The sequence below is a fragment of the Spodoptera frugiperda genome, chromosome 2 (assembly GCF_023101765.2).
Source record: "Spodoptera frugiperda isolate SF20-4 chromosome 2, AGI-APGP_CSIRO_Sfru_2.0, whole genome shotgun sequence".
Lineage (NCBI taxonomy): Eukaryota > Metazoa > Arthropoda > Insecta > Lepidoptera > Noctuidae > Spodoptera > Spodoptera frugiperda.
Genome location: NC_064213.1, coordinates 5,388,586 through 5,397,162, shown reverse-complemented (window position 1 = coordinate 5,397,162; position 8,577 = coordinate 5,388,586). Strand labels below are relative to the sequence as shown.

At 35.2% G+C, this 8,577-nt stretch overlaps 3 protein-coding genes across 3 annotated transcripts; 2 read left to right on the top strand and 1 right to left on the bottom strand.

The window, feature by feature from the left end:
- Nucleotides 1–582: 582 nt before the first annotated feature.
- On the top strand, nt 583–2,916 carry LOC118269323 (zinc finger protein 846). Its single transcript, XM_035584378.2, has one exon. The coding sequence runs from the start codon at nt 876–878 to the stop codon at nt 2,757–2,759; it is 1,884 nt and encodes a 627-aa protein (XP_035440271.2). The 5' UTR covers nt 583–875; the 3' UTR covers nt 2,760–2,916.
- Nucleotides 2,917–4,854: 1,938 nt separating this feature from the next.
- LOC118269206 (KRR1 small subunit processome component homolog) lies at nt 4,855–6,265 on the top strand. The gene has a single exon (XM_035584197.2). The coding sequence runs from the start codon at nt 4,962–4,964 to the stop codon at nt 5,994–5,996; it is 1,035 nt and encodes a 344-aa protein (XP_035440090.1). The 5' UTR covers nt 4,855–4,961; the 3' UTR covers nt 5,997–6,265.
- On the bottom strand, nt 6,257–8,460 carry LOC118269205 (serine--tRNA ligase, mitochondrial). The gene is made up of 4 exons (XM_035584196.2): nt 7,705–8,460; nt 7,336–7,523; nt 6,661–6,828; nt 6,257–6,582 (listed from the first exon to the last, which is right to left on the bottom strand). The coding sequence occupies exons 1-4, from the start codon at nt 8,305–8,307 to the stop codon at nt 6,267–6,269; spliced, it is 1,275 nt and encodes a 424-aa protein (XP_035440089.2). The 5' UTR covers nt 8,308–8,460; the 3' UTR covers nt 6,257–6,266.
- Nucleotides 8,461–8,577: the final 117 nt, after the last annotated feature.

The window sequence follows — 8,577 nt, the reverse complement described above, 5'->3', positions numbered from 1 at the left end:
GGCCTATTTCCTCCCATTTGCAATCTATTAAATCGACAAGTAGACGCACTTGTTACCCCTCTGGTGTGTCCATAGTTGGCGCTAATTTGCTTACCATCAAGTGACCCGTGAGTTTTTTTGCCGGCAAACGAGCGCCGGCAAATATCCCATACAAGATCTACCTAGGTATTGGTTGTGGTGTAGCACCTAGATTATGCATAGAGATTCTATATAATATAACAATATTCTAGCATTAAATTTGGACTCGAAGTCATTCTCAAATTAAAATAAATAATTGCGAAAATGTCGAACCATTGTTTGTGTCACATCACTAGCTTGCGACGCAGTTTCTAGGCGTCACGTATCGGTAAGATACGGTTAAGCCCCTACTAACCATACGTCTAAATGCGAGTGTTGCCAGATTTCATAATATTATACCTACCAAAATTTATTAAATCTAGATATGTATAAGTTTGTTGAATCTTTATATCTTTTTAAAAAGATTCAATCAACAATAATTACATAGATATGAACGTTCTTAAACTCTATATTTATTAAAATATTTGCATCTTGATATAAACTATGCTAAACAAAACAAACCGTATTTGACAGCTGACATTCACACTGACTTCACAGAATCAAGAAGAGTTAAAAGAGCTATTTTATCGTTTGTTCGATAATAATTTTGTAACTAAAGCAATGAAATAAAATAATATAATATTTAGAAAAATGAACTAACGTAATTTGGACATTGAAGGTCACACAGACTTTATATTAACAGTACATTACTGCCCGAATTATTGATGGGCTGCTGATGAACGAACAAAAACAGAACAGATTCCAACTGCGAATTGCATCGTTACAATTTACATAGATCCCCGTCTTATGTTCCTACAATGAATCCATCAACCTGTTACTGTCGCCTCTGCGCTGGATTAAAATTACGTGACAAACTAGTGAACTTGCAGGTCGACGAGGAATTATGTCAAAAAGTTATCAACAAACTGTCAAGGTTCCATATAACAATGGATTTTCAGGATAATGTACTACCTAAAACCGTGTGCCTCCTTTGCATTAAGTCTTTGGAACAAGCGTTCAAGTTTATCTGTGCAGTTGATGAAGCGCAGGCTTTTCTCAGCGATTTTGTGATGGTAAAATGTACAGAAAGAGATTTAGAAGAAAATGTCTCTTGCGAACTAGTCAGTTCCAATAACTGCACTCCTAAACCTTTAGATAGTGCGCATGATCCTATGGAAATAAGTATTGAAGATAGTTATACTAGTGACCAAGTAAAATGTGAAAATGATAGTAATGATGGCTGTAATTATTATGAGAATAAGGAATTTGAGTCTGTTTTAACAAATACTTATATAAAAATTGATCAGAGTGTTACTGAGCCTGAAGATATTGAGCCAATTAAACCAATGTTTAAGATTCCAGGTGATAATATTGCTAATAGTACAAACATAACTACTACTTTACTTGATACTACTACAAATTATGATGTTCATGTTACATGTCAAGGTGTAAAGACTGAAAAATTTAATACTAATGGCAGTGAAATGCTTGACAACCAACACAATATTATTCAAAAGAAAAAAAATAAGAAAATTAAATTAAAAACATTATCAAAGAAAAGTACTAAACTAAAGAGTGTTGCAAACACTGAAAGCTATTCAGAAAGTGATGTCAATGAATTAATTGAAAACTTAGGCTATGTCCCTGAACAGTACATTACAAAGACCTGGCAGGACTACTTCTGGCAATGTTCTCACTGTGAAACTCAATTCACAAGTATGGAGAACCTCCAGAAACACTCCATGGAGTTCCACAATAGCTGTAACGCTTATAAATGTGCAGATTGTACCACTCGCAGTTCAAATCTTAAATTTTTCCTAAAACATGTTCGGAAACATCATAAATACTTGCACTACTCATGCTACAAGTGTTACAGGGTATTTCCAAATGTTGCTGACACAGGAAAACATAAAGCTAGGATTCACAAGCTCCCCAACATGTGCATGGGGTGTCACAATAGCTTTCCCACGAAGGAACAATTAAAACAACATACAGAAAAATATTACAAAAAACTATTGGACTCAAAAAAGTACAACAATTTGAGAACAGATAATTCCACATGTAGAATATGTCACAAACATTTTAATAGTTACTCAAGCTACAAACATCATTTTATAACTCAACATACGGAAGGAAGTAACAATATGTGTGATATATGCGGTAAAAGTTTTAAAAGCAAATCTGTATTTAATAATCATGTCGCAATACATAAAAATCGGGATACGTTTCAGTGTGAGGTTTGTGAACTACATTTAAAGAGTCGGCATGGTCTAAGATATCATATGGAACTCCACACCGGGATCAAGCCATTCATTTGTGATATCTGCGGAAAAAGATTTCGAGCCAAAAGTCAAATTCGCAACCACCTTATCATCCACACTGATAAATTTCCGTATGCCTGCTCTGTATGTGATAAAAAATTTCGTAACAATTCAAATCGGAAAAACCATATGCTGCAGCATAGTGGTGCAAAACCACATTCTTGTAATATTTGTTATAGGGACTTTGCGAACCTTGCCAATCGTAATAAACACGTGAGACGGAAACACGGTATTGAATTGGCAAAGAGGAGACGTCATGAGACCCACCAAGTAAAAGTCACAGGGGAAACACTAGAAGCAGAAAATAATAAAAGCCAGACAGATAATTTTCATCATAACAATCTCTCTGAGCGCTTAGGTGAAATACCACCGAAATTCTAAAATTAGTAAAGTTATTTTAATTCTAATAGTTTTTTTTGGCGGGGCTTGAACCCAAGACCTATTGATCCACAGTCATGTGATGTAAACAAATAAGGTTTTTGAAAAGGTTTCATCAACATTTTGTTGGAAATAAAATGTGAGAAAATATTAAACCAAATGCTGTTTTATTGCATACTTTGACTTCGACACATTACTTTTGCCATGTGAGTGAGGTTACCGGGGAGGTCCAATCCCCCCTCAGGGTACCTCAGGTTCGATTCCCGGGTAACAAAATTTGTATCTATAAAGTAAAGTTTGCATTAGCTTAACTGTGCATCATGCTGTACAATATGGAAATTCTTTTCTACTCTTTTAAGATGAAATAAAATGGAAACCGCTTATTCTTTTTGTCTAATAATCCTACATTTTCTGTACCGATTTTTTATTAAATATGTAGTTATTTTGTTAAGCAATGGTCATAACATAATTGTTTGGCCTTCATTTAACAAAATAGTCTTGAATCTATCTATTTTGGTTACATAGTAGCCACTCTTTGCAAACTTTGGGCTAGATATAATAATCTTTAAAATATTTTTATTATTCAGGTACCTAAGTAACCACCGTACCTCTGCCGGTCCCCCCTACACCTTTGTTTGCCCCTCCTGTACCTCTGTTTGCCCCTCTATACCTCTGTTTGCCCCTCTGTACCTCTGTTTGCCCCCCTGTACCTCTGTTTGCCCCTCTGTACCTCTGCTTGCCCCCCTGTACCTCTGTCTGCCCCCATGTACTTCTGCCTGCCCCCATGTAGGTACCTCTGCCTGCCCCCATGTACCTCTGCCTGCCATGTACCTGTCTGCCCCCCCCCCTGCACCTGTCTGCCCCCATGTACCTCTGCCTACCATGTACCTGTCTGCCCCCCCCTGCACCTCTCGACACGTCCTAAGTATAAGTAAGTAACTGAAAAAGTTAAATTTTACAGGAGAGCGAATTTAAGATTGCAAAAATTATAAATTGTCATATCTTTGTCATTTTAAGGATTTATGGTTTGAAATTTGGTAACTGAGTTTAAAATTAAGTACAGTTTATGTTTACAAGGAAATTTTGTTTGTAAAGGTTTATGGTTTTGTTTTATAACACATAGATAATTTTACTCCGGTCTTAGAATGTATCAAAATACTCTAACTGCCACATCCACACTTTTTCAATGGAATATTTATCGAATATTTTACGCGATATCCATGGAATAAGTAGTTAAGTGCCTAGATACATTTTACAATTAAAATTGAATCCAGTGTATAAATGTGTAACTACGTAGATACACACTTATGCACCGGGAATGGCTAAAATTCCATAATAATTATCATTAGGACTTACCTTGTCTAGGTGACGAATAAATCTCATTTGGTGGTGACATGGTGAGATTCTGTCGCCTTTTAATTGCATTTTGCTTTAACGATACTAAGAATTTATAGCGTTCACTATATTAATAAAATATAACGCACCGCTCGCGCGTGCCGCTCGCTGTTACCGCGAAGAACTGAGCGAGCGGCAGATGCCCGCACCCCGCGTTTCGATCCCCCCGCGTACTACTATTTAACTGGAAGTTACATATTTGTACGTTGTATTTATTTCCTAGCTAATTCAGATAAATACTTATGCGTCTGAAAAAAAACCATGTTCGGCTGTTACAATTTTTTTGATATTTTTTTATTGGATAGATACAATATAGACTGGGTATTATTAGAGTACATTGAACTTTAATGAGTTTTTCATACATTATTTTTCCGTAATCTCCCCGATATAAAAAAAGAGTGTAATTTAGTTTAAGGGAAAAGTCCTCACAATGGGTTGACAGTGTTGTCATAACAAATAATTAAAATATTAACTTTTAATCCCAAAGCGTTATTCAATAAAAATTTACATTATTAAGCGCATCGTTGTATAGACTCATGGAATATTTTATTTAACAAGCAAGTTAATATTCTCTTTAAAACACTGATTGTTTGTTGACCCACTGAATGTTGACATCGTAAAAAAACATTGCTTTTGACAGAGAGTAATGTCTGTCGCATTGACTTCTTATTTGTTGACTGTCAGCTGTCAGCTCAGTTGTCAATGTCATTGTCACTTGGTAATTTGTATCCGCGTTGGTCGGAGAACACATTGATCAGTGAAATATTTTGTGGTTAATTTTATTTATACTGGCTTCGGAAGCCTACAAAAATGGAGAATATGGATACAGAGGATAACAATCAGGAGACAGGCCCCGTAGATAATGCTTGGGCTATGAAAATACCGAAATTTACGCCTGAAGATAACCCACATGGTCTTTTAGAGGAAAGTAAATTTGCTACTTTATTCCCAAAGTACAGAGAGCAGTACTTAAAAGAATGTTGGCCGCTTGTGCAAAAGGTGTTAAAAGAACATCATATAGTCGCTGAGCTAGACCTCATCGAAGGCAGTATAACTGTAAAAACAACAAGGAAAACATGGGACCCATACATCATCATCAAAGCAAGAGATTTAATGAAGCTGCTGTCTCGAAGCGTTCCGTTTGAACAAGCTGTGCGAGTACTAGAAGATGAAATAGGTTGTGATATCATTAAAATCAATTCATTTGTTCGTAAAAAGGAAACATTTTTGAAGAGGAGGCAGCGTTTGATCGGGCCGAATGGAGTTACCTTGAAATCCATAGAACTTCTAACTGAGTGTTATGTGTTAGTGCAAGGAAATACAGTTTCAGCTGTTGGGCCATACAAAGGCCTAGTGCAAGTCAGGAGAATTGTTGAGGACACAATGAAAAACATTCATCCAATGTACAACATTAAAAGTTTAATGATCAAAAGAGAATTAATGAAGGACCCTCGATTAAAAAATGAGAGTTGGGATAGATTTTTACCAACATTTAAAAGTAAAAATGTGCCAAGGAAACAACCTAAGAAGAAAGTTGAGAAGAAACCATACACTCCATTCCCACCACCACAACAGGAGAGTAAAATTGACCGAGAACTTGCTACTGGAGAATACTTCCTCAAAGATGAACAGAAGAAGGCCAAGAATAGACATCAAAAGGAAGAAAAGCAAGCACAAGCTAAGCGAGCTAAACAAGAACAACGACAGAAAGACTTTGTACCTCCTGAAGAGAAAACAAATACAAATAGTGACACTCCTGAAACTACAGTTGATATTAATCAGTTTAAATCAAAAATGAAAAAACTGTCTAAACAGCAAAAAGGAGCTAAAGTAAAAAAGGACTAATAGTTTTGTGTTTATTTTTATTTTTTAATGGATTGTTACTGATAGATTATTACACCTTTAAAATGCATTGATTGTTTCCAATAGTTATTGTCTAGTATTGCTAGGGACTTATCATCCCATTTAGAACAGTTGATCTGTCCCATAAATGAAAATAAAATAAAATTACTAGGTAGTATTAAATTTGTTATCCGAATACATAATAATTATGTAACTGTAAACTAATTTCTGAAACATGGTGTGACAGAAATAAATGATTGAAATAAATGTAATTTATCTTTTTATTTTCATAAGTTTCAATTCAGGCACACTATTGTTTTTAAGAATGTACTTTTTTCCATTCATGTAGGGCTGTAATACTTCAGGTATGAAGATTTTTCCTTTGGGGTCTTGGTGAGTTTCTAGTAAAGCTATCAGCATCCTCGGCACTGCACAAGCAGTACCATTCAGTGTGTGTGCGTAGTCAACTTCATCATTGTGAACATATTTGATGTGCAATCTTCTCGCCTGATAATCTGTACAGTTACTGCAACTAGATATTTCGCCATAATTTTTTCGGCCTGGCATCCATGCTTCTATGTCATATTTTCTGTAACATAAATATTAAGAGAATTAATTAAATATTTATCACACAAATGTTTCTGGGTCATTCACATATTATACATACCTATAAGCAGGAGCACCTAACTCATGTGGAGGCATGTCAAGCACTTTCATACTAAATCCTAAAGGAGTAAATAATTCCTCTTGTGTCGATCTCAAGTATTCAAGCATACTTTCCGACTGACTTGGAGTGGTGACTGCAAACATTTCTACTTTGGTAAATTGATGTACTCTGTGGACAATTGATAGATTAGATCCCTTGACATGATTTCAAATCTTTAGTTATACATCTTCGATATACAGGGTGTCCCTGAAATCGACGTCCAACAGGCATCCATATCCTGAGTAGTGCTCCAGTAATAAGGATAATGTAAGGAAGACTACAGACGAAAAAATAAAGATTTGTGGCAACAAGAGTCAAAAGACTGGCACAGGGTGTACTTTTTCGTGGAGAACACATAAGTCACTGTAATTTGAAAACTGTAGGACTTGGATTTTTTTTTTATATTTTTCTAATAACAGTTGGAACCTAGCCGATCATCTGGTGCCTGTTGGACGTCGACTTTAGGGACACCCTGTATATATATAAAACAATTGCTGTTTGTTAGTCTCACTAAAACTCGAAAATGGCTGGACCAATCTTGAATTATTAGTAGAAGTCCAGAGAAGGTTTAAATGGTGAAAAAATAATGTTTGAGGCAGTATAAACTAATAATATATCAAACAAACGAATACATACCTGTAAATTCCCCTTTCTTCTATAATATTAGAAGTTTCGGCCCTAAAACATCTGCTTACTGCAGCCAGTTTCAATGGTAAATCCTTTTCAGAGTGCTGTGTATTCATCAACAGTCCTGCCAAAGACATTTCAGCCGTACCTGATAAGTATAAATCTGGGCCATGGTGGACTGGATCTAAAGAATATATCTTGAAACATGAAAAAATTTATAAAGCATATGAAGCAGTATACACATATTGAATTTTCAATACAAAAATAAAACATCTTTCTATGAAGTTGGATAATAGATTGGCATAAGAATGTATCTCATAAATTTTCATTAAGTGTTACACAAAAACAAATAGGATATTAAAAAAAATGAATATCTACCTGAGTCCTGTCATTGTTTACCATCATTCCACAGCTCTTCAGAACTTGACTAGGTAAAATATCTGGCACTGAAACCAGTTTGAAGTTTTCCTGAAGAAGTTTGTTCAGAGTATATTTAATTAAAGCTTCCTCTAGTTCAGCAAGTTCTCCAAGAAAGTAATAGCTTTTGTGGCCACATGTGTTCCCTAACTTGTCAGTCCTCACTAAGTTAAGCCGTCTTGTTATATCACTGAATTCCAGGGGAGTGTGTTCTTGGAAATCTCTTTTTTGGTTTATTTCTCGTACAACATGTGGTTCTAGGTTTGTCAAGACTGAAGGATGTGTTTTATTTGGCAAGCAACTTAATTCTTTGTACAGTTTGTCTCGTACTGTTTCGTAAGATGCATCAGTGATTGGAGTAGCTTTGAGTACTTTATACATTTCCATAACCATTTTAATATCTCCCACTCCCTTCCTTAATTTAATATTGTTACCAATTTCCGTAGCATTTTCAGTATTACAATAATAGTTAGTATCAATATCCGGCGCAAATGCAGTCGAACTCAACCTAATAAACTTTGATTTCAAAGTGTTAAGGTGTCGAAATAAAGGGTAGAATATCATTTTGCTAGAAAATATACGTAAATTGATCAGTTTATATGTGTGTCACTGTGCAGAAGTAGGTATTTTATTCAAGAATTAAATAAAATCCTTATATTTATGAAATAAAATTATACGTAAACGTGTGGTCAGATGTTTTGATAAATTCATGTGTCAGTTCTATTTCATTTTGAAAATTTGATGACAGATCTCCTCGGTGACAATGACATAATCATAATCGTTCAGTTTCCAAAACTACGAAATCTGACTATCTTACTAAAGTTAAGGAATGGA

Coding starts and splice junctions, on each gene's coding strand:
- LOC118269323 (XM_035584378.2), top strand. CDS start 876: ATGAATCCATCAACCTGTTACTGTCGCCTCTGCGCTGGATTAAAATTA.
- LOC118269206 (XM_035584197.2), top strand. CDS start 4,962: ATGGAGAATATGGATACAGAGGATAACAATCAGGAGACAGGCCCCGTA.
- LOC118269205 (XM_035584196.2), bottom strand. CDS start 8,307: ATGATATTCTACCCTTTATTTCGACACCTTAACACTTTGAAATCAAAG. Junction 6,829..7,335: donor GAAGAAAGGGGAATTTACAG/GTATGTATTCGT, acceptor AATTGTCCACAG/AGTACATCAATTTACCAAAG. Junction 6,583..6,660: donor TTAGGTGCTCCTGCTTATAG/GTATGTATAATA, acceptor TTTATGTTACAG/AAAATATGACATAGAAGCAT.